Source organism: Taudactylus pleione, unplaced genomic scaffold (genome assembly GCF_031769625.1).
Source record: "Taudactylus pleione unplaced genomic scaffold, aTauple2 ptg000189l, whole genome shotgun sequence".
Taxonomy (NCBI): domain Eukaryota; kingdom Metazoa; phylum Chordata; class Amphibia; order Anura; family Myobatrachidae; genus Taudactylus; species Taudactylus pleione.
Genome location: NW_028284591.1, coordinates 7,514,383 through 7,540,815, shown reverse-complemented (window position 1 = coordinate 7,540,815; position 26,433 = coordinate 7,514,383). Strand labels below are relative to the sequence as shown.

The 26,433-nt window shown below is 49.2% G+C and overlaps 1 protein-coding gene across 3 annotated transcripts in view; it reads right to left on the bottom strand.

Moving 5' to 3' along the window:
* The window catches only part of DYM (dymeclin), a 408,809-nt gene that overhangs the window by 231,581 nt on the left and 150,795 nt on the right, over window positions 1-26,433 (bottom strand). For all 3 annotated transcript variants that reach the window (XM_088476488.1, XM_088476487.1, XM_088476489.1), the window contains exon 9: window positions 4,488-4,670. In XM_088476488.1, coding sequence (XP_088332614.1) covers window positions 4,488-4,670 — 183 coding nt within the window. The remainder of the gene's footprint in view (window positions 1-4,487; window positions 4,671-26,433) is intronic.

The window sequence follows — 26,433 nt, the reverse complement described above, 5'->3', positions numbered from 1 at the left end:
TCACATGAGAATCCACCTGTGGTGGGGGATTCCCACTTAGCAAAATAATTGTCCGCAAACGGATAAGCCACTGCTAAACCGTTTTGAGGCTGATACCGTCTGCCAGGATGTTTCCACGCTTCCTCTAAGTGGTCCACCAATTGACCCGAAAGAGGAAACACTGTGGCGTCACCTTTAACATCTTTGAAAAAGGCATATTTGGATTTTGATACCGGAGGCTCCTCATCCTCAAGAACTAAAGCTGTGCGGACTGCACGAATAAGGCCAGGCATATAAACCTTAGACTTAGCGTCCGACGAGGTTCTTGGTCCAACAGATCCAGAATCTCCCCATCATCGGTCGTCCCCTCGTCATCCTCATAAGGAGCGAACAGAGACACTACCGGCCGCTTGTGAGGCTGCAACACAGACTCCCCTTGTAACACGTCCGACAAATGCTGCACAGAACTTGTCAGAGAATTAACCCACGCAGGCTCCTGAGAGACCTGAGGAGGGGAAATAGGGAGACTGTGGGGTACCATCAATTGTTTCGGGAAACCCTGCATGGGTGACGACACCACTGACTGCTGGGACACTCCCATTTGAGGGAACGCAGGCTGCGGAGCTAACTGGCCCACTAGGGTTGTAAGCACTTTAGCGAAACAAGCCCAGGGCGGCTCCTGTACCGGAGCCGTGACAGTAATTGGCCGCGTCAATAAAAAACACGGCCGACATAGCCCCTCCGTGCTACCCTCCCCTATAGGTACCTTACATGTAGTACACAGAAGCTGGAGAGGAAAATCACTTTCAGACATGATGGCAAGTATGTGACCACTCTCACTTATACGCGTTAGTATAGTGAGAGAACCACCCTGCAATCACCGCACCGCAAGGGCTTTAGCAGAAGAAGAAGAGCAGGGACAGTGAAATGGCTGACAGTAGAAAGTGAAAGTACAGGCAGCAGTGCTAGCAGCAGTCACAAACTATGCAAAGAAATCAATCCCTGCACTATCAGCGCTGATCCTCAACTACGCAGACACAGGGCCTGGTAGGACACAGCGCTGCATACACAGACCTGTTCCAACGGAGGAGAGGTATGCTGGGGGACCCAGACCGCGATGCCACCGATCAGCAGCTTCCAGCAGCGATCACCATGCTTCCATAAAGATGGCCACCGAGGAGCAGAGAGGAGGCCGGCCTGGGGGAGGAGCGCTGCCACAGGGCCAATTGGCAGCGCAGAGAGGGCTGTGTGCAGCAGGGGAGGCGCCGACTGTGTACAGGGAAGGCACGCTACCCTGGCATGCAATTAACCCCTGGGACGCCGCAGCGCTACCGCTCAGCTACGGTCCGCTGTCCCAGGGGGGTAGTGGAAGCGCAGGTCCGAAACCTGGCTCCACGCTGCAGCCAGTCCCCAGGGAGCCCCCTGCCTGGGGACTCCGGACCATATTCCAGTGGGGACCCACCGTGGGACCCCGCTGCTTACCTGATGTCCCCCTTAAATCCGGCCATGGTCCCAAACATCTGGGGTCACCGCTAGCTGTGAACCCAGATGCCTACCAGCATCCCCGGATCAGTACCGCCGTTGTGGTACCGGCGAGGGTGTAGGGAAGACAGCATGGACGTCAAGAAAGACTGTCCATGCTGTACCTCCAGATGTGCAGCCACAGCTGCCTTGTAGAAAAACTTCAGGGGCTATTCTTAGCCCCCCTCTAAACAGGTGCATCAGACTCCGAGCCGGGCACCAATGAAACTGGGATGCCTTGGCTCGGGGGCGGGGTATAGGAGGGGGACCCTAGTGCATCCTGGGAGGCTGAAAACGTAACTCTATGGTGCCCGATGCCTGACGTCATCACCTATACCCCAAGGTATCCTGTGGATACCCCATGGACCCTGAAGTAGAAATAGCCGAGAAATCCATCATTTATTCAGATTCCCGGCTCGGTTACAGACCAAAGAACTAGATGTATCAGGCTACAAGCATTTCCAGGTAAATCTCAGGTACCATTTCATGGGCGTAGATAGTAGAGCCCCACACAGCACTGAGAAAGGATGTGGGGTACAGCCAAGTGAAGCAAAAAAAAAAAAAAAAAAAAGCAGGGGTACAGGAAGACACCACTTCAAATCCTACCCAGCCGAGATTCTGTGGTGGTCAAAAATCAGGGAGAAAGACCCTTTCGAAGACATCCTTGGTGCAATCCATCACTTCAAGGGAAAATATTTGTTCTCCAACTTAAAATGGCTGCATAATGCGGTGTTGGCAAGAAGTTGCAATGTCTGCGATTAATTGCAGTTACTCTTTGGTCCTCTAGTTCTCAAACGTCACCAAAGCACTGTGAGACCAAAGCTGGGTAAACACTTGAATGACACAACGTTCTTGCGATGACCCCATACGATGTAACGTCCACGTACACACTACACGAGGCATGGGAGAATAACGGCTGCACAGAGCAGCCTCAGGGGCTTCGAGAAGAGGGCGGAGCTATAGTGCTGCTCCCCCCCCCCAACTTACTTAGATGATATTGTAACTTCCATTTAAACTGTAGGTCAATTCTATAAAACAGGGATAGGGAACCTCAAGCCCGGGGACCGTATAAGGCCCTCGAAATCATTTGGTCTGGCCCCCTGAGCTTTTTTCTGTTAGCCTCATCTGGTTGGCAGGGGGCCTAGAATGGCACCCTGCGACCACAATCTATGCAGCAGTGCCACCTGGAGCGTCTTTAGGAAACTTCAGACGGTCACACTGCTGCCCTTACAGCTCCCCAGAGCATCCTCAGGATGATCCGGGCATTGCTGTAATCACCGGCGTTTATGGCCCACCCCCATGTGATGTCACATGGAGGGGCGTGGCCTGCACCGGGCCCACGAATTATGTTATATATATCAAAATGGCACTTGGCAGAAAAAAGGTTCCCCACCCCTGTTATAAAAGGACCTTTTGGGTCTAAACTAAACCACACACATTTTGCCTCATTAGCATATGTTTTAGCTTAGAAAATTATTTTTATTGTCTAACCAATGAAACAGAAGGTGAGGTGGCCCTGCTTGCTCAAATTTGGAATCTATACAAAACTGTAGTAATATAATTGTACATATATTTCATACAAGGCACCTTGACTTTGGGTCACTTGTATTGTATAATTGTTATTACACTGTTGGTCCATTGTATGTTTGTTACATATGCTTTTGGGGTAATGTAGATTTGTTATTATGCTGTTGGTATATTGTATGTTTATTATCATGCTGTTGGTATAGTGTATGTTTATTATTATGCTGTTGGTATAAATGTATGATTTGGTTTACTGTTTATTATTTATGCTATTGGTATATTGTATACTAGCGTGTGGCCTTAGCTTTGCTCGCGTGGATGTCTGTTATTGCACAGTGGTACTAATTTTACAAAGACAGTAGTGGCATCTAATATTGTGATGTATATTTTATATTGTAGACATTGATCACAAAATGTCTTTGTAAACAATATTTGCAGTTTTTCCTTCAGGGATTAACACAAAAAGATGCTTGGGGTTACTAACTCGTGAGCAAGCCACTTAACCTACAGTAAACTGAAAGGTTGCAAAATGCTGTTGATGTAATAATGTATATTTGTTATTATGCTGTTGGCATAGTGTACATTTGTTATTATGCTGTTGGCATAGTGTACATTTATTATTATGCTGTTGGCGCAGTGTACCTTTGATATTATGCTGTTGGTTTATTCTATGTTTGTTAGTATGCTGTTGGTACGAGTATATTGTACATTTATTATTATGCTGTTGGTGTAGAGTATGTTTGTTATTATGCTGTTGGAGTAGTGTATGTTTGTTATTAAGCTATTGGTGTAGTGTACGTTTGTTATTATGCTATTGGTGTAGTGTACGTTTGTTATTATGCTGTTGGTATATTGTATGTTTGTTATTATGCCATTAGTGTAGAGTATGTTTGTTATAATGCTATTGGTGTAGTGTACGTTTGTTATTATGCTGTTGGTGTAGTGTACGTTTGTTATTATGCTATTGGTGTAGTGTACGTTTGTTATTATGCTGTTGGTATATTGTATGTTTGTTATTATGCCATTAGTGTAGAGTATGTTTGTTATAATGCTATTGGTGTAGTGTACGTTTGTTATTATGCTGTTGGCATGTTTGTTAATTTGTTATTATGCTGTTGGTATATTGTATGTTTGTTATTATGCCATTAGTGTAGAGTATGTTTGTTATAATGCTATTGGTGTAGTGTACGTTTGTTATTATGCTGTTGGCATGTTTGTTAATTTGTTATTATGCTGTTGGTATATTGTATGTTTGTTATTATGCCATTAGTGTAGAGTATGTTTGTTATAATGCTATTGGTGTAGTGTACGTTTGTTATTATGCTGTTGGCATGTTTGTTAATTTGTTATTATGCTGTTGGTGTATTGTACATTTGTTATAATTCAGTTGGTATATATTGTATATTTGTTATTATGTTGATGGTATATTGTATGTTTGTTATTATGCTGTTGAGCTAACATACCTTGTGTGTTTCTGAAGGACATGATGGCCTCTCGAAACGGATTAGGACAGTCCGGTGCATCGGTTAAGTTTGCAAGGACTAGCAGTAAGAGTAGACTTTGGTTTGCAAGAGGTGATGACTGCTCCTGTAAGGGGATCGGCTTACTCCCCACTCCACCTAAGGTCAAAACTGTCCATATTCCACCTGAAAAACAACATTAAAGTCCATATTAGTGAAATATTTGACAGAATCACTGTGCTACTCAATCACTACTACTGCAATTTAATGCATTCTACAGGAGTTTCATTTTTTGGCAGGCTACATAAAACAGAGCCCATTTTTGGGACCTGGCAGAGAAAGTCATTTATATGACCCTTAATGGATACAGGCATTTTGTATCTTCTTAGTTCATACAGAAGAGACATCCAGTAAGGCATGAGGCACAGGCAACCTCTTATGACTACTGAAACATTACGTAGAATGGCTGCCTCCACAGTGTATAGGTGACATGTATACGTCACTTTACAAGGTCACTTGTCCTCCTCCGATAAAACTAACTATTTTGACAGAGAGAACCACATAGCGCTAATCGTCATCCATCACAGCTCACCCAACCTTATTAGCAGGAATCAAACATATAAAACCTTGTGTTCTAAATAATGGCAAGGGCCAAAAGACAGGCAGGTGGGGTTTGGCAGTGCTGGTGGGCCGCCACATGGCTGATGAGACATGATAAATGGAGACACGGGAAGTGTTAGCGGACACATGGAAGCCCTGCTATGACTGGTAACCTAAGTAACATCACACTTACTGCATGGGTGGAAACCACTACCCCAATTCCTGGTCTTAATGTAGCCTGTCTGCTCCCAGCACACTCATATAATGTTTTAGGGCAAACAGTTTTTATTTTCGCTATGTGTAGAAGGCAGGTGAACTTTAAAACAGAAATATCATGTGATTTTAATGTACCGTGGCAATATGGAGCACAGTCTTTTTTTATTACTGGAATTTATTACAAAATATGGTTTTGTAATGTCGCCTCTGGTATACCTCCTGAGACCTGTCCAATTACATTCCACTCATGTATATACCTATGGTCCTTTAAGCTGATGCTTCGAACACTTGATTTATAGGATTAACATTTCATTAGAGATGAAGTACACAGTCTTGAAATCCCCTTTAGGTGAATATTTTGAACAATTACCCTAGAAAATGTAGTCCGCCGCCTGAAGCCAAATAGTCCCACCCAAAATCAGCTGTATAACAAACAGGCGATGATGAGGTCATGCAGAAAGCTAGTGAGCTGCCCTTCGCAGCCTGTAAAATGTGCCATGCAAGGAAAAACATTCCACTGCGCTTACATCTTCTGCATAATTACAACCAAGAGGCTGCTTCAGAGACCAAGACTGGGGAAGAGCAACAATCAGGATGTCACTTTGCAGGGCTCGACAGGTTCAGTGCTATACAGTGTCATGTTATGTAGTGCAGCCTCATCTCCACCGTCTCAGGACTAAACATCCCAAGCTTGTGCATCCACCTTCTCAGGACTAGGCACCTGAGCTAATGCATCCACCTTCTCAGGACTAGGCACCCAAAGCTTGTGCATCTACCTTCCCAGGACAAGGCACCCTAGAGCTATTACCTCCACCTTCTCAGGACAAGGCACCCGAAGCCAATGCATCCACCTCCTCAGGACTATGCACCTGAGCTAATGCATCCACCTTCTCAGGACAAGACACCTGAGCTAATGCATCCACCTTCACAGGACAAGGCACCCCAAGCTTGTGAATCCACCTTCTCAGGACTATACACCCCAAGCTTGTGCATCTACCTTCCCAGGACAAGGTACCCTAGAGCTAATACCTCCACCTTCTCAGGACAAGGCACCCAGAGCCAATGCATCCACCTTCTCAGGACAAGACACCTGAGCTAATGCATCCACCTTCTCAGGACAAGGAACCCCAAGCTTGTGCATCTACCTTCCCAGGACAAGTTACCCTAGAGCTAATACCTCCACCTTCTCAAGACTAGGCACCCAAAGCCAATGCATCCACCTTCTCAGGATTAGGCACCCCAGCTAATGCATTCACCTTCTCAAGAATAGGCATCCCAGCTAATGCATCCACCTTCTCAGGACTAGGCATCCCAGCTAATGCATCCACATTCTCAAGGTTAGGCACCCTGAGCTAATGCATCCACCTTCTCAGGACTAGTCACCCTGAGCTAATGCATCCACCTTCTCAGGACTAGTCACCCTGAGCTAATGCATACACCTTCTCAGGACTAGTCACCCTGAGCTAATGCATCCACCTTCTCAGGACTAGGCATCCCAGCTAATGCATCCACATTCTCAAGGTTAGGCACCCTGAGCTAATGCATCCACCTTCTCAGGACTAGTCACCCTGAGCTAATGCATCCACCTTCTCAGGACTAGTCACCCTGAGCTAATGCATCCACATTCTCAAGATTAGTCACCCTGAGCTAATGCATACACCTTCTCGGGACTAGTCACCCTGAGCTAATGCATCCACATTCTCAAGATTAGTCACCCTGAGCTAATGCATACACCTTCTCGGGACTAGTCACCCTGAGCTAATGCATCCACCTTCTCAGGACTAGTCACCCTGAGCTAATGCATCCACATTCTTGGGACTAGGCACCCAAGCTAATGCATCCACCTTCTCAAGGTTAGAAATCCTGAGCTAATGCATCCACATTCTCAGGACTAGTGACCCCAAGCTAATGCATCCAACCTTCTCAAGACTAGGCACCATGAGCTAATGCACCCCCTCCCCTCCTAATGCACCCAGAGCTAATGCATCCATCTGCTCAGAACTAGGCAAACCGAGTGAAGGCTAGAACTACTTTTCAAGACTCAGGACTACACACACAGACATTTTGCTTTCTCAGGTCAGGCAATGCAATCAAACTGACCTATTATTCTATCATATACAAGATAGCCGTACTCTGCTCTGATTAAATTCTGTAGCAAAAGCTCAGCGCTGAAGTGCAATCTGGTGATTCAGCGCAACACATGGCCACGCGTTTTGCTAAAATGGTCAATGACCTGGTTGTAGGTACTCACATGATTATGTGAGAAAATAAAACATGGGGATAGTGGGTGAGAGGACTGAGAATCTCTGATCTAAATGATGGATTACACTATGAGACAGTTCTCCAGGACACAAAGCTCAGAAGAGGAAAACTTCTGAATCATGGACTCTAAGATGGGAGGAAACTAGCGATATCAGCCATTTTATTATTTTTAACAAGCAGATCGACATATTCCAAAGTCTGTGCAGAGTTGGGAAAGAAGGCGGAAATCCATTGTTCAGCTCTCACTAGAAAATATGGTGTAAGAGCTGACAAAATAAAGGGTCCTCACATGATCAGCTGTGATCTTGATACACACACATTCTAGGATCCTCAACCCTGGATGTCAGTTACACATGCACACCCCCCTCTGGATCTCAGCACACACACCCGCCCCGCTGGATCTCAGTACACACACACACCCCTGTGGATCTCAGTACACACACAATCTCTGGGTCTCAGTACACACCCGCCCCTCTGGATCTCAGTACACACACACCCGCCCCTCTGGATCTCAGTACACACACACCGGCCCCTCTGGATCTCAGTACACACACACACCTCCCCCTCTGGATCTCAGTACACACACACACACCTCCCCCTCTGGATCTCAGTACACACACACACACACCTCCCCCTCTGGACCTCAGTACACACACACCTCCCCCTCTGGACCTCAGTACACACACACACACCTCCCCCTCTGGACCTCAGTACACATACACCTCCCCTTCTGGATCTCAGTACACATACACACCGGCCCCTCTGGATCTCAGTACACACACACACACACCTCCCCCTCTGGATCTCAGTACACACACACACACCTCCCCCTCTGGATCTCAGTACACACACACACACACCTCCCCCTCTGGATCTCAGTACACACACACACACACACCTCCCCCTCTGGACCTCAGTACACACACACACCTCCCCCTCTGGACCTCAGTACACACACACACACACACACCTCCCCCTCTGGACCTCAGTACACACACACACACACACACACCTCCCCCTCTGGACCTCAGTACACACACACACCTCCCCCTCTGGACCTCAGTACACACACACACACACACACACCTCCCCCTCTGGACCTCAGTACACACACACACACACCTCCCCCTCTGGACCTCAGTACACACACACACACACCTCCCCCTCTGGACCTCAGTACACATACACCTCCCCTTCTGGATCTCAGTACACATACACACCGGCCCCTCTGGATCTCAGTACACACACACCCGCCCCCTCTGGATCTCAGGACACACACACCCGCCCCTCTGGACCTCCGTACACACAACCGCCCCCCTCTGGACCTCAGTACACACACACACCTCCCCCTCTGGATCTCAGTACACATACACACCCGCCCCCTCTGGATCTCAGTACACACAACCGCCCCCTCTGGACCTCAGTACACAAACACATCCCTCTGGACCTCCGTACACACACAACCGCCCCCTCTGGATCTCAGTACACACACAACCGCCCCCTCTGGATCTCAGTACACACACACACATCCCTCTGGACCTCCGTACACACACAACCGCCCCCTCTGGACCTCAGTACACACACACACACACACACACACCTCCCCCTCTGGACTTCAGTAGACACACCTCCCCCTCTGGATCTCAGTACACACACACCGGCCCCCTCTGGGCCTCCGTACACACACAACCGCCCCCTCTGGACCTCCGTACACACACACACCTCCCCCTCTGGACCTCCGTACACACACACACACCTACCCCTCTGGACCTCCGTACACACACACACCTACCCCTCTGGACCTCAGTACACACACACACCTACCCCTCTGGATCTCAGTACACACACACACACACATCCCTCTGGATCTCAGTACACACACACACACACATCCCTCTGGATCTCAGTACACACACACACACATCCCTCTGGATCTCAGTACACACACACACATCCCTCTGGATCTCAGTACACACACACATCCCTCTGGATCTCAGTACACACACACACACACATCCCTCTGGATCTCAGTACACACACACACACACACATCCTTCTGGATCTCAGTACACACACACATCCCTCAGGATCTCAGTACACACACATCCCTCTGGATCTCAGTACACACACACACACACATCCCTCTGGATCTCAGTACACACACAACCGCCCCCTCTGGACCTCAGTACACACACACCCGCCCCCTCTGGATCTCAGTACACACACCCACCCCCTCTGGACCTCCGTACACACACAACCGCCCCCTCTGGATCTCAGTACACACACAACCGCCCCCTCTGGATCTCAGTACAAACACACACCTCCCCCTCTGGACCTCAGTAGACACACCTCCCCCTCTGGACCTCAGTACACATACACACCGGCCCCTCTGGATCTCAGTACACACACACCGGCCCCCTCTGGACCTCCGTACACACACAACCGCCCCCTCTGGACCTCCGTACACACACACACCTCCCCCTCTGGACCTCCGTACACACACACACCTCCCCCTCTGGACCTCCGTACACACACACACCTACCCCTCTGGACCTCAGTACACACACACACACCTACCCCTCTGGACCTCAGTACACACACACACATCCCTCTGGATCTCAGTACACACACACACACACACATCCCTCTGGATCTCAGTACACACACACACACATCACTCTGGATCTCAGTACGCACACACACATCCCTCTGGATCTCAGTACACACACACACACATCCCTCTGGATCTCAGTACACACACACACATCCCTCTGGATCTCAGTACACACACACATCCCTCTGGATCTCAGTACCCACACACATCCCTCTGGATCTCAGTACACACACAAACACGCACACATCCCTCTGGATCTCAGTACACACACACACACATCCTTCTGGATCTCAGTACACACACACATCCCTCAGGATCTCAGTACACACACATCCCTCTGGATCTCAGTACACACACACACATTGCTCTGGATCTCAGTACACACACACACATCCCTCTGGATCTCAGTACGCACACACCTTTCTTGATCTCCGTACACACACACACACCTTTCTGGATCTCAGTACACCCACCCACCTTTCTGGATCTCCGTAAACACACACACACCCACCCACCTTTCTTGATCTCCGTACACACACACCTTTCTGGATCTCAGTACACCTACACACCCCTCTGGATCTCAGTACACACACACACACGCACACCCCACCTTCTGGATCTCAGTACACACACCCCACCCTCTGGATCTCAGTACACACATCCCTCCCAGTAAAAGTACATTTATTATAGAGTTCTCAAGCTTTGATCAGAATCTCTCATTGCAGCGAATGCCGCTCTGCTGAAATGTAGAGTACAGCATAAAATTCATGTAGTTTGCTCACAAAGCATGAAACAAACCTTTTATTAAGAATTAGCGCTCATTCACACAATCACTATTGAAATTCTATTTCTGCATTATTGCTTCAATTTCCGGGCCTGATTCAAAGCCGGACGCTCTAAATCAGGGCCGACCTTCTGTGTTTTTAGAGCGGCCTCCTGGCTGCTCGCATAGCTGTGGGTGACCACCCACAGCTATAGCGAGCATCCAGGAAGATGGTCGTGATGGTCAAGACCATCGCGACCATCGGGCTTGCGACGAGACCCTTGTGGTAGGGTCTCGTTGCCAAAAGCCCTAGAGTACTTTCGGCTCTGTTAGCCGAAAGCACTCCCACTGACATCACTTGTGATGTCAGTGGGGCCGGCCCCAGACGGTAGGCGTTCCCATGGGAACGCCTCCGTCTGGGCAGCCACTCCCCTGGCCCGCCCACCAAAGGGGGCATGCTGTCACTCAACATCGACAGCACACCCCCTTTGGTACGAGACCCGGAGCGATGGTTTGCCTGCCGCTATCCGGGTCTCGCGCATGCGCACGATGGAGCCGGCTCCGCCGTGCGCATGCGCACTGGGCCACCATCGACCCGCTTGCGAGCGGGTCTGAGTCAGGCCTTCCATCTTCAATTGTTCAAAAAAACGTGAAGTGTTATTTAGGGTGAATTGGCTTCTATAGAGAGCAATTGGAGGAACTTCCACCAAGGCCTGAAGAGAAAGCGAGCCAGCGGCTGAGGAGAAAATCATCCCAACGCATTTTAGTTTAACATTTCTCACATTGATCAATAAATAACACTTAATAGGATTTATTTATCTGCAAGTTACTCTTCTAAACGGTTAAGGGAGTGGACTTGGGGTGCGATAAACCTTAAACATGCATTCCTCAGCAGACCCCTAATTCAGAGCCGTCCAGCGCACGGCGTTGCCAACTCGCAGTGAAATAGGAGATCTTGTTTACATGAATTAAACTAAGCTCTTTTCATGTTAAAAAGAAAAGGGATGGGGGGAAGCAAGAAATTTCTAAACTTGAGCCAGGTCCAAGAGTCTGGAGCTGCCAATGTTTCATATTGCTAAAATAATATAATAATATTTACTTCTAACTGGCAGAAATACAATATTTCAGAAGGTAGCAGAGCTCCAGCGCTAGGGTTACTGAGCGTAAGACAAAGCAAAATAACCCGGGAGACAATCCTTCAAGTTATTTTTTTCCATGTATGTTAAATTGTTGGTTACAAATGAGCAACACAAACTGGGATTCCTGAATCCCTAGAGGAATGCAATGAGCTGGATAATGGCTTACTGGTGGCTGATGGGGGAAAGCAGTACACAACATAGATATATACATATACATACACACACACACTATATATATATATATATATATATATATATATATATATATATATATATATATATATAGATAGATAGTCAGGTGCATAGCATACATATTGGGACATTGACAGAATTTTCATATTTTGGCCTCTATTCACCACCACAATGGCTTTGAAATTAAACAAACAAGATGTGCTTTAACTGCAGACTTTCAGATTTAATTTGAGGGTAATTACATCCAAATCAGGTGAACGGTGTAGGAATTACAACGGTTTCTATATGTGCCTCCCACTTTTTAAGGGGCCAAAAGTAATGGGACAAACTAAACAATCCTAAATCTAACTTTCACTTTTTAATACTTTGTTGCAAATCCTTTTAGGGCAATTACAGCCTGAAGTCTGGAACGCATAGACATCACCAGACGCTGGGTTTCATCCCTGGTGATGCTCTGCCAGGCCTCTACTGCAAATGTCTTCAGTTCCTGCTTGTTCTTGGGGCATTTTCCCTTCAGTTTTGTCTTCATCAAGTGAAATGCATGCTCAATCGGATTCAGGTCAGGGGATTGACTTGGCCATTGCATAACATTCCACTTTTTAGCCTTAAAAAACTCTTTGGTTGCTTTTGCAGTATGCTTCGGGTCATTGTCCATCTGCACTGTGAAGCGCCCCTCTCTTGGCAGGTTTGTTGTGGTACCATGTTCTTTCCATTTGATGATGATGGATTTGATGGTGCTCCGGGGGATCATCAAAGATTTGGATATTTTTTTTATAACCCAACTCAGTACTTCTCAACAACTTTGTCCCTGACTTGTTTGGAGAGCTCCTTGGTCTTCATGGTATGATGCCTCTTGCTTAGTGGTGTTGCAGCCTCTGGGTCCTTTCAGAAAAGGTGTGTTTACACTGACAGGTCATGTGACACTTAGGGGCATATCCCATTAGCCACAAGGTTTACCCCGGAGCTAATTATCGCGCTGGTTGGGTTTCAATTAGGTGGGATTCCACACGCGGGTGTCCCAGAGTCCCCGCTGTCGGGCTTTACCTCGCACCTCCTGTAGGTGCGAGGTAAAATCAGCGTGAAGCCGCCCTCTTCGGCCATGCTCGAGAGTATAACACACTTATTCCGCAGTTCTCGTGGAATCAGTGTTTTCTCGAACAAGAGTGCCGTTCTAATGACATGGGGAAAAAGCTATTTAATTGAATAGCTAATCCCCGTGTCGCAGGACTTTTGCACAAGAATTAGCCGCGGGTGAAACCCTGCGGCTAATTGGATATGCCCCTTAGATTTTACACAGGTGGACTTCATTTCACTAATTATGTGACTTCTGAAGGTAATTGGTTGCATCAGAACTTTTGAGGGGCTTCATAGCAAAGGGGGTGATTACATATGGACATGCCAATTTTCAGAATTTTATTTATAAAGATTCTTTTTTATATATATTATTCTCATTTCACTACACCAAATTACACTATTTTCTGCAGATCCATCACATAAAATTCAGATAAAAAAAAAAATAAAAATTACAGGTTGTAATGTAACAAAAAAGGTAAAAAGCCAAGGGGTTGAATACTTTTGCAAGGCACTGTAATATATAAATATAAATAAGTGGGATGCGTTTGGCATCTCGGCGGTCGGGGTGCAGACACTTACATTATCGGCGCCGGAATACTGACGTCAGTCACAATCCCGGTGTCTGCATCCCGACCACCGGGATGCCAAAGGTAAGTAGCAGAGTTGGGGGGAGGGTCAGGTTTAGGGTGCGGGGAGGTTAGGGTTAGGCACTAAAGAGGGAGGGTTAGAGTAGGAAGAGGGTTAGCATGCCAAACAACAAGTGTCGGTATGTTAACCCTGTCTGGATCCCGGTGTCAGGATTCTGACCACCAGGATCCAGACTGACGGTATTTCATACTGATCCCGGTGGAAGTGCATGGTACAAAACAGGGAATAGCAAATACAGCAAACAGTGATGCAGTTCGGGCATGACATATATGGGTGACAAATGTTTGTAATATGAAATACACTGAATGAATAGATCCAAACGTTTGTTCATCATGCCCAAGAAAGAACCATCCGAGGCAGCCATCTGGGGACAAATATACTGGGCTTGTGAAATGATTTTGGTTGGGAGGGCCGGGGGAAAATTAAATGTAGCCCTCTGTAGTGTCGCAGGCAGACATTTTATTATAACTATGTATACGGAAGATCAAAGCCATCATTTAGAGCTTTTGTAATGAATGCAGTTTCTGTAGGAGAAGGGAAAGGCTGTAGAGAGTATTTCTAAAGGCAGATGGATAGGAATGCCAAAATAAAGCAAAATGTTGGGAAAGCGTGTATTCGCTTGTGGTAGGAAAAAGCTAATGCCGTTCTTGAATGAGAAACGTAAAGTTTCCATAAAGTTAGGATTCAGGCAGCCTTGTGATGTGGGAAATTCCCAGTATGAAGGCCACAGGCTGCTCCAGCAGGGGGCTTAGCCAGTAACAGATGAACAATGTGCAGTATCACATCATAGACCTAAGGGGGAGATCTACGAAAGCTGTTCTATAGGTTACTGCATTGAAGGTGGTGTGGCTTACACTAACCAATCAGGTGTTCGCTTTCATTATCTAAGCAGTCTTATTGGTTGCTCTGACTGCACCTGCTAATAACAGTTAAGGCCCTTACACACACTAGACGATATTTTGAATGATTTGGCTGATTCAGATTCATCGAAACGACAAATTGTTCAAATCATCAAATGTGTACGCACAATGCGCGCTCCCGCTGTGTCGTCTGTCGCATCTTCAGATCTTTTGTACATGCAGGAAGATCTGTCAATCTCGTTAACGATTCACTGCAGAACGTGCAGTGTGTCCGCACTACCGAACGACGAACAATGTCATTCCGACCTGGCCGATGCGGGAGTCACTTGACTGGCGCTCCCTGGACACTCCCCTCCTCCATTTTGTGTCTGGATCGTCGGTGGAAAGAGCAGGAGCAAGCAGCATCCAGGCGCGATCACCACACAGCATATATATATATGTAAATATATATTGCTGCCTCTATACTGCTGGTGACACCCTGCTGACCACCAATGTGTATTATATGCCACTGGCCACCAATGTGTATTATATGTCACAGACCACCAATGTGTATTATATGCCACAGACCACCAATGTGTATTATATGCCGCAGACCACCAATGTGTATTATATGCCACTGACCACCAATGTGTATTATATGCCACTGGCCACCAATGTGTATTATATGCCGCAGACCACCAATGTGTATTATATGCCGCAGACCACCAATGTGTATTATGTGTCAATGGCCACCAATGTGTATTATGTGTCAATGGCCACCAATGTGTATTATGTGTCAATGGCCACCAATGTGTATTGTATGCCGCAGACCACCAATGTGTATTGTATGCCACTGACCACCAATGTGTATTATATGCCATTGGCCACCAATGTGTATTATATGTCACAGACCACCAATGTGTATTATATGTCGCAGACCACCAAATGTGTATTATGTGTCAATGGCCACCAATGTGTATTATGTGTCAATGGCCACCAATGTGTATTAAGTGTCAATGGCCACCAATGTGTATTGTATGCCGCAGACCACCAATGTGTATTATATGCCACAGACCACCAATGTGTATTATATGCCACAGATCACCAATGTGTATTATATGCCACAGACCACCAATGTGTATTATATGCCACAGACCACCAATGTGTATTATATGTCACAGACCACCAATGTGTATTATATGCCGCAGACCACCAAATGTGTATTATGTGTCAATGGCCACCAATGTGTATTGTATGCCGCAGACCACCAATGTGTATTATATGCCACAGACCACCAATGTGTATTATATGCCACAGACCACCAATGTGTATTATATGCCACAGACCACCAATGTGTATTATATGCCACAGACCACCAATGTGTATTATATGCCACAGACCACCAATGTGTATTATATGCCACAGACCACCAATGTGTATTATATGCCACAGACCACCAATGTGCATTATATGCGAAGGCTGTCATTGAAGGGCTAGAGAAGAGGACTGTGAGAAAGCAGGGAGGAGGACCCTGCTCCTAGGAGCTTACAATCTAGGGGAGAGGAGAGACAGATGACATGAGGCATGAGTGTGTAGATGGGGACCTGAGGGCAGGAAGTAGGCAAGGTATAAATTGCTGAGGGTGGGGTTAGCGGCCTAGTGGCACGGTTATGTGGTGGAAGGGTATGCTTTGATGAACAGATGGGTTTTCAGTGCATGTTTGAAGCTATGCAAGGTCGGGGAGAGCCTGATCGAGCGAGGGAGCTAATTTCAGTGAAGGGGGGACACACGGGCAAAATCTTGGATTCGAGCGGGAGATGCAGTAACCATAGTAGTATAGAAGCAACGGTCAGTGGCAGACCAGAGGGGGTAAGAGGGAGTATGTACGGAGATGAGGTTGGAGATGTGGTGAGCAGTGGAGTTAGAGAGGGCCTTGTATGTGAGGGTGAGGCGTTTGAAAAGGATTCTGTGATGTCCTTTTTTGTAATACACCCAATTATGCTTTTCAATTTTGGAGTTCATTTGTGGCTTTCCGGCCTTTCTCTTGTGTTTATTCACAATAAAAAAAAAGACCCTGGCTCAGGTATGTTATGTCCACGCATGCACCCCTAATCTATTTTGGATAAAACACTGCACCCTATTGACTAATAAGTTGCATTCACACACAGGTCACTGCTCTTATTTATAATGACCTGTGTGTGAATGAATCTTGTTTTATTTTAGGCACTCTAAACATTAAAAAGCAAAAAAAAAAAAATTAAACTTTATTTAAAAAAAAAATAAAAAAATACTCCAACAACATTACGAACAGTATAATAAAAAAAACAATATATACAAACAGCATTAAAACCAGTCAAAATATATATCAACTATTTAAAAAAAAAAAAATTATGTTTAAAGGTCCCCGTTAATTGGATGCCACACCATGTATCCTAAAAATCTGGCCACCCCCTTACTACAGCAATTTGTAGACTGCGTTTAATTGATAGCCATATCTTCCAGAAAAGAAAAATGTGCAATGGATAAAGACCATGAATTCTGGACAGGGTTTATTGACCTTTACAGAGAGGAGGAGTGTCTTTGAATAGTGAAGGCGAGAGACTGCTCTAACAAGCAAAAAAAGAATAGTGCCCTCCAAGAATTAGCGGATTACAGCCAGAGTCACCACAGTGCAGCCTCCATCAACTGGGCCCGTTAAAAAGAACCAGAATGTGCGGATGTTGTTCCTAAAAGAGCACAAAAACAGTCAAGCTTCCAAATAATCTATATCGGGGGCAGGTGACATCTACCATCCAACGCTCTGGTATTATGAGCCGTTATGCTTCACTCTGGACCAGGACCCTCAGCGCACATCTCGGAGCTCTATCGATTCTGAGCTGGGACAAGAAGCCGAAGTTTTGGGGGAAACGCACCATACCAAATGTTTAAGAATCCATAATAAAAGTTCAAATTTGTCCTCTCTAGGTTTATTTTAGGCAGACTTCCTGCCATGGCACTGGCGTCAGTCCATTAAAATTGGTCAGGTATTGCTCCCTGCAGGACGGTAGCTAGGGTAGTGCGGCCGTTGCCATCACACAGGGCACCACAGGTCAAGGGGCGCTGTTTGGGCCTGTCAAATTTCTGTTTATTATCTCTCTCACTTGTAGCTTCCTCTTATTTCATCCCCAGCATCTCCTGGCCTCTCCTATCTCTTCCCTGGCCCTTCCCCAGGAAGCCATGGCCCTGTTTTGGTGCATTATGTCCCTTTGAAAAATGAGGGGGGCGCCAATGCTCTTTCTGGCACAGGGCACCAAAAAGTCTAGTTATGGCTCTGGCTCCCTGACCTGTTTTGCGCATGCGGTGCCCGTTTCACAAACCCCAGTTGCTTGCACAGACAACCACCGATCCAAATCCTCGGGCTGTTCTGGGTCATCTGGCATAGCTGTGCCTGTTGTCCTTTGCTGGCTGGTATTCCGCCTTAGTAAATGATGTAGGACACAGCATGCCAAGACGACCCAGTCTATTTTGTCCACATGCAGGTTGATGGCTGTGTGGAAGATGCAGAAGCAATTGCTGAGGATGCCAAACGTGTTCTTCACAATCTGGCGTGCACTGGAAAGCCTGTAATTGTAAATGCGCTTTAACTTCAACGGTGCCCTTTGCGCATACGGCTTCATAATGCAAAGGCCTAGTCAGCCACAAACACAAAATTTAGGCCGTACTTTGTTTCCTCAACCGACGGCAAGTTAAGGCTTTTGGAGATCAGCTTCTTGTAGAAAGCAGTCTGTCTGAAGGACCCACCATCCGAAGCACGACCATTCTTGCCAACATCCAAAAATAGAAATTTGAAGTTTGCATTCACCACAGCCATCAGAACAATGCCGAAGAATCCCTTGTAGTTATAGCAATAGGAGCCAATATTGGCAGATGGGGTTAAGCGCACGTTTGCTGTCTATAGCCCCCAAGGCTAGGGAAGTTCCACATCATGGAGAAACTGTGACAGCTCAAGCCAAGCAAGACCACCACCCCCCAAGTCGCAAACTAAGACCGCTGCAGATCAATTTCTGCAAAAGGCTGGAAAGGTGCTCAAAACACCACCCGACCAATTTGACATCCTAGCCTCACATTTGGGGAGTGCTATGCATCAAATGGTCCCGGAGGAACATCTCCAATTTGAAAGGCTGACCTATGATTTGGCCATTCGTTGGAAAAGTGGCCAACTAACGCCACATACATTCATTTGTGAGCCTCAATAACACCAAATTGCCCCTCCCAGTAGAATGATGGCTCCCATTCCATCAAACTCTACTCCCCTACCCATCCACATCTTCCACTGGCATCTATAGTGCCTTAATGGAGGCAGAGGAGGACCCTCCTCGGTTTTATAATTTTTAAGAAGTGTGTTATATTTTTGTACCCCAATTATCAACAAGTTTTATCATTCCCAATAGCTACTCTATGATATAAGGTGCTTCTGCCGCTGATTTTACTAGGTCAATAAACACATTCCGTAAGGGCAGATTGATGGCGTTGTAATTTGTGCTTACAGCACGCGTTTATTCACCTATTCAAAACAGCGCCACAAGCACCATATATCAGAGCACCAAAGTTATAGGGAATGAAAAAAACATGTTGATAATTTTACTTATAATGTTGTTTACCTACAAATAGATGCACATACGGTTTATTGCTAAATGTGCACATTACGGCCATGTTTTGTGGTCTAGTTTTTGTGATACAATTTAAAGTTTTATTCTATGAATATATGTGCATATAGTTTTCAGTAAAATGTGCACATTTTTAAAATTTTATTTATATTTTACGTGACATTTTATACATATATATAAAACAGGAAAAAATGCAGCCGTGTTTTAGGGTGCATAGTTTGTACGTTTCTAATACATAAAAAAAAAAAAATACAAAAAATTCTTCCACAAGAAATAAAAGTGTGTTGTCTTTTTCTTAGCTTAAAGTATTGCTGCTTCAGGACAGTAATGGTGGCTTTGCAGGTCTCTTATGATGAGGCCCAAAGCTTGAGGGGAGATGAGGGAGCCAATCTTTAGGTCAGCAAGGGATCTTCCTGTAGCCAGGTACCTCAGGGTAGCAATCAGCCTCTCCTCAGCAGAAATGGCACTCCGCAACAAGGTATTCTGCCTCCGGATGTAGGGAGTCACCAGACGCAGCAACTCCTGGAAGGTGGCGTCATCTGAATCTCCATAAGCAGTGGCATGTGAGAGAGACTCCCTCTCCAGCAGCCACTTTGTCCACAATGAGCTGAGGCTTATCCTATTCCGGGCCCTTTCCCTATGAGCTAACACCACTGCCACAGCACATATGATGCCATAACTCTATAGCGTAAAGGATACATCACAAGAGAATGTAGAATAGACACAGTTTGTTAAGCCATGCAAAACAAAGCAGAGCAGTAAAGCAGTGTACAGCGTTCAACAGGCATGCACCAAGCCTTGCTAGTCACAGAGCAGAACTGCACAGAGCTAAAATGGCGCCTGCTTTAAATACCCTGTTAATCAGGGATGGGGATACCTCAGGCCCGGCGCCGTATAAGGCCCGCGGAGTCATTTGGTCTGGCCCTCTGAGCTTTTCTCTGCTAGCCTCATCTAGAATGGCACCCTTCAGCCAAAATCTATGCAGCAGTACAACCAGGAGCATCCTTAGAACGCTTTAGGTGGTCACACCGCTGCCCATACAGCTCCCTGGAGCATCCCCAGGATGCAGTAATCACCGGCTATTGTGGCCCCGCCCTGTCCGACGTCACATGGAGGGAGCGTGGCCTGTATAGTAAAATGGCCCTCGGCAGAAAAAAGCTTCCACACCCCTGCTGTAGATAGTACAGCCCATTTTTTAAATTTTGCAGAAATCTTTAAGATGGTCTTCAGGTGTTTTGGAAGCAAACGATGTATCGTTAACGATCTAACGATTTGGAAGTAGTTAACGACTAACAATATATCACTTGGTCGTTTGTTAGATTGCGCAGTGCGTGTGCACTGGATCGTTTACCTGAGAGTTCAGGGGAAATAGTTGACGGCATTGCATCGTCTGCAAGTCGTCTAGTGTGTACCTAACAGTGTTTGGTTCGATGGTGTGTTGTGTTGGAATTGGTGTGTTAAGTCATGTTTCACCTGTGAGTTGCAATCGAATTGGCCTTTAGTAAATCTCCGATTTGCAAAATCATACCCAAGTCGCAGAAAAACAGCAAATGATCAAGAAGTAATCTTAGTAAATTTGCTCAAGTGTTTTTAAAAGAGCAAAGGTGGCGTAGTGGTTAGCATTAATGCCACACAGCACTGAGATCGTGAGAGTAATTACTGACCAAGGGCGCCATTTACTACAGAGTTTCAGGTGTGTGAACTCGTTTATGAGGGAAAATAAGTGTGAATGTTATTTATTATCGCATAGAAAGTGGTCTTCTACAGAAGCGCTATTTTAGTTTTGTTACACCATGCAATCCAGTAGGCTACCCTTATATATGAACGAACGTTAATGGTAACTTTCCGTTCGTTTCCTTAGTTTCAACTCTCCATCTGCAGGCTTCTGTTAAGCAGCGCTCACAAGCGCTGTGGTCCGTCCTGTCCATAATTCCCCAGTGTACAGCTGCAGCGCCCGGGGCCCAGCCCCTCTTCTCTGTGTATAGCACCCGGCAGACTCGCCCCCCGCCCACCCCCAGTGCTCAACAGCCGGTGCACTCCCTCTAGCAGCAGCCAGCGGCCCCCCCTTCCACCCTCCGACAGCATCCAGAGCCCCCTGGCTCTCTACCTCTCTCTGCAGCCGGTTGTCCCCTTCCTCCTGCCTTCCCGTAGCAACCGGTGGCCAAGTTCCTTCCACCCTCACTCCTGCTCCCTCCCGCAGCACCCCAGCACAGAGTCCTCTCCATCCCTGCGAGCACGAGCAGCCTCTCTCCCCACCCTGCAAACACCACGCTGGGCTGGGCAGGGAGATTGCTGCCGCTGCAAGGAAAACAATAAGGGAGCCAGGTCTCACGGCGCATGCGCCCAACAAGAAAAAAAAAAAGAAGAAAACAAAAACACTTCCATTCGTCAGCGCTGTTTAACAACTTGTACCTGGTTGCTATGGGTTATTACAATACATTTTCTGCATACATCAGTAAACGTGTGTGTGCGCATTTGACTATATACTGAAAACTATTTTAACCAGCAGTTTTGTGTGTAATAGACTGAATAGACGCGGCTTTAGATATTGTGCATTTGCTATATAGAGAGGACAGAGCACAAAGATGATGTTGTGACAATCTCAGCTTAAAGTCCCGTCCTATTTTGAAGATCTATTTCCTGTGGTTTTAGTGTCTGCCATACTCTCCCGCTGACTTCTGCACTTTCCTTGAACAAGGGGGAAAGCTGTATTTTTGTTATTCTATGACCTGGTTATAGGGTTTTGGCTTAAAAGGAAAATCTCCGCACTCCTAATCATAAAATGAAGCCTCGGGTGATTAGGCAGTAGTGCAGAATTACATACTACTGGGCAGCAAACATTTGGGAGACTTCACGGTCACCAATTATCAGACTTCGTAAAGGCAAAATACTGTATGTTGCTCCGAAAACAAATCTTTACACCTGGACATATCAAAAATAGCAATTTTGAATTAAAGACAGATATAGCCTAGCTGCAAGCAGATGTACAAATACTTCACATTTTTCAATAATTACATTAGGTGCATTTTACTAGGGTTTGGTTTGTTTGTTTATGCATAACAGAGGAAGGCAGGAGGACCTACATGGGAGCCTGCAAGTCAGACAGGGCCCACTTACACAGCCTGTCCACTAGCCAAGGGTTGTACTCCAAGCCAGGGCCCAGCTACGCAAACTGTACCCCAAGCCAGGACCCAGCTACGCAGCCTGTACCCCAAGTCAGGACCCAGCTACGCAGCCTGTACCCCAAGCCAGGGCCCCGCTATGCAGCGTGCCCACCAACCAAGGCCCAGCTACACAGCCTGTACCCCAGCCAGGGCCCAGCTATGCAGCCTGCCCACCAGCCAAGGCCCAGCTACGCAGCCTGTACCCCAAGCCAGGGCCCAGCTACGCAGCCTGTACCCCAAGCCAGGGCCCAGCTACGCAGCCTGTACCCCAAGCCAGGGCCCAGCTACGCAGCCTGTACCCCAAGCCAGGGCCCAGCTACGCAGCCTGCCCAACAAGAAAAAGCCTGTACCCCAAGCCAGGGCCCAGCTATGCAAACTGTACCCCAAGCCAGGGCCCAGCTACGCAGCCTGTACCCCAAGTCAGGACCCAGCTACGCAGCCTGCCCACCAGCCAAGGCCCAGCTACACAGCCTGTACCCCAAGCCAGGGCCCAGCTACGCAGCCTGTACCCCAAGCCAGGGCCCCGCTATGCAGCGTGCCCACCAGCCAAGGCCCAGCTACACAGCCTGTACCCCAGCCAGGGCCCAGCTACGCAGCCTGCCCACCAGCCAAGGCCCAGCTACGCAGCCTGTACCCCAAGCCAGGGCCCAGCTACGCAGCCTGTACCCCAAGCCAGGGCCCAGCTACGCAGCCTGCCCAACAAGAAAAAGCCTGTACCCCAAGCCAGGGCCCAGCTACGCAGCCTGTACCCCAAGCAAGGGCCCAGCTACGCAGCCTGTACCCCAAGCAAGGGCCCAGCTACGCAGCCTGAACCCCAAGCCAGGGCCCAGCTACGCAGCCTGTACCCCAAAGCCAGGGCCCAGCTACGCAGCCTGTACCCCAAGCCAGGGCCCCGCTATGCAGCCTGTACCCCAAGCCAGGGCCCCGCTACTCAGCCTGTACCCCAAGCCAGGACCCAGCTACGCAGCCTGTACCTCAAGCCAGGGCAGCGCTATGCAGCCTGTACCCCAAGCCAGGGCCCCGCTACGCAGCCTGTACCCCAAGCCAGGGCCCCGCTACGCAGCCTGTACCCCAAGCCAGGGCTTAGCTACGCAGCCTGTACCCCAAGCCAGGGCCCAGCTACGCAGCCTGTACCCCAAGCCAGGGCCCAGCTACGCAGCCTGTACCCCAAGCCAGGGCCCAGCTACGCAGCCTGTACCTCAAGCCAGGGCCCAGCTACGCAGCCTGTACCCCAAGCCAGGGCCCAGCTACGCAGCCTGTACCCCAAGCCAGGGCCCCGCTATGCAGCCTGTACCCCAAGCCAAGGCCCAGCTACGCAGCCTGCCCACCAGCCAAGGCCCCGCTACGCAGCCTGTACCCCAAGCAAGGGCCCAGCTACGCAGCCTGTACCCCAAGCCAGGGCCCCGCTACGCAGCCTGTACCCCAAGCCAGGGCTTAGCTACGCAGCCTGTACCCCAAGCCAGGGCCCAGCTACGCAGCCTGTACCCCAAGCCAGGGCCCAGCTACGCAGCCTGTACCCCAAGCCAGGGCCCAGCTACGCAGCCTGTACCCCAAGCCAGGGCCCAGCTACGCAGCCTGTACCCCAAGCCAGGGCCCAGCTACGCAGCCTGTACCCCAAGCCAGGGCCCCGCTACGCAGCCTGTACCCCAAGCCAGGGCCCAGCTACGCAGCCTGTACCCCAAGCAAGGGCCCAGCTACGCAGCCTGTACCCCAAGCAAGGGCCCAGCTACGCAGCCTGTACCCCAAGCCAGGGCCCAGCTACGCAGCCTGAACCCCAAGCCAGGGCCCAGCTACGCAGCCTGTACCCCAAGCAAGGGCCCAGCTACGCAGCCTGTACCCCAAGCAAGGGCCCAGCTACGCAGCCTGTACCCCAAGCCAGGGCTTAGCTACGCAGCCTGTACCCCAAGCCAGGGCCCAGCTACGCAGCCTGTACCCCAAGCCAGGGCCCAGCTACGCAGCCTGTACCCCAAGCCAGGGCCCAGCTACGCAGCCTGTACCCCAAGCCAGGGCCCAGCTACGCAGCCTGTACCCCAAGCCAGGGCCCAGCTACGCAGCCTGTACCTCAAGCCAGGGCCCCGCTATGCAGCCTGTACCCCAAGCAAGGGCCCAGCTACGCAGCCTGTACCCCAAGCAAGGGCCCAGCTACGCAGCCTGTACCCCAAGCAAGGGCCCAGCTACGCAGCCTGAACCCCAAGCCAGGGCCCAGCTACGCAGCCTGTACCCCAAGCCAGGGCCCCGCTACGCAGCCTGTACCCCAAGCCAGGGCCCCGCTACGCAGCCTGTACCCCAAGCCAGGGCCCCGCTATGCAGCCTGTACCCCAAGCCAGGACCCAGCTACGCAGCCTGTACCTCAAGCCAGGGCAGCGCTATGCAGCCTGTACCCCAAGCCAGGGCCCCGCTACGCAGCCTGTACCCCAAGCCAGGGCCCCGCTACGCAGCCTGTACCCCAAGCCAGGGCTTAGCTACGCAGCCTGTACCCCAAGCCAGGGCCCAGCTACGCAGCCTGTACCCCAAGCCAGGGCCCAGCTACGCAGCCTGTACCCCAAGCCAGGGCCCAGCTACGCAGCCTGTACCCCAAGCCAGGGCCCAGCTACGCAGCCTGTACCCCAAGCCAGGGCCCAGCTACGCAGCCTGTACCCCAAGCCAGGGCCCCGCTACGCAGCCTGTACCCCAAGCCAAGGCCCCGCTACGCAGCCTGCCCACCAGCCAAGGCCCCGCTACGCAGCCTGTACCCCAAGCCAGGGCCCCGCTACGCAGCCTGTACCCCAAGCCAGGGCCCCGCTACGCAGCCTGTACCCCAAGCCAGGGCTCCGCTACGCAGCCTGTACCCCAAGCCAGGGCCCCGCTACGCAGCCTGTACCCCAAGCCAGGGCCCCGCTACGCAGCCTGTACCCCAAGCCAGGGCCCCGCTACGCAGCCTGTACCCCAAGCCAGGGCCCCGCTACGCAGCCTGTACCCCAAGCCAGGGCTCCGCTACGCAGCCTGTACCCCAAGCCAGGGCCCCGCTACGCAGCCTGTACCCCAAGCCAGGGCCCCGCTACGCAGCCTGTACCCCAAGCCAGGGCCCCGCTACGCAGCCTGTACCCCAAGCCAGGGCCCCGCTACGCTGCCTGTACCCCAAGCCAGGACCCAGCTACGCAGCCTGTACCCCAAGCCAGGACCCAGCTACGCAGCCTGTACCCCAAGCCAGGGCCCAGCTACGCAGCCTGTACCCCAAGCAAGGGCCCCGCTACGCAGCCTGTACCCCAAGCCAAGGCCCAGCTACGCAGCCTGCCCACCAGCCAAGGCCCAGCTACACAGCCTGTACCCCTGCCAGGCCAGAGCGACGCAGCCTGTACCCCAAGCCAGGGCCCCGCTATGCAGCGTGCCCACCAGCCAAGGCCCAGCTACACAGCCTGTACCCCAAGTCAGGGCCCAGCTACGCAGCCTGCCCACCAGCCAAGGCCAAGCTACGCAGCCTGTACCCCAAGCCAAGGGCCCAGCTATGCAGCCCGCCTAACTTTTACGGTTTTAAAATTTAAGTTTCATTTGTTTTTCTTTTAAAGATTGCTGGTCTCCCTGTCACTTTTCATTATGCTGTCTAAGGCTTTACTTCATTATCCACAGCTATCCGTCTAGTGCAGATTTTGCTGTCTTGTATGATAAAGCTATACCCCCTCCCTCCCTTCCATAGACACACACATCCATGGAGATCATAAAATAAGCTGAAAGTGTCTCATACATTTTTGCGTATAATCCTGATCTGCGCACAGCAAGGGCGTGCTTGTGTAATTACATGAACTGAGGCAGACC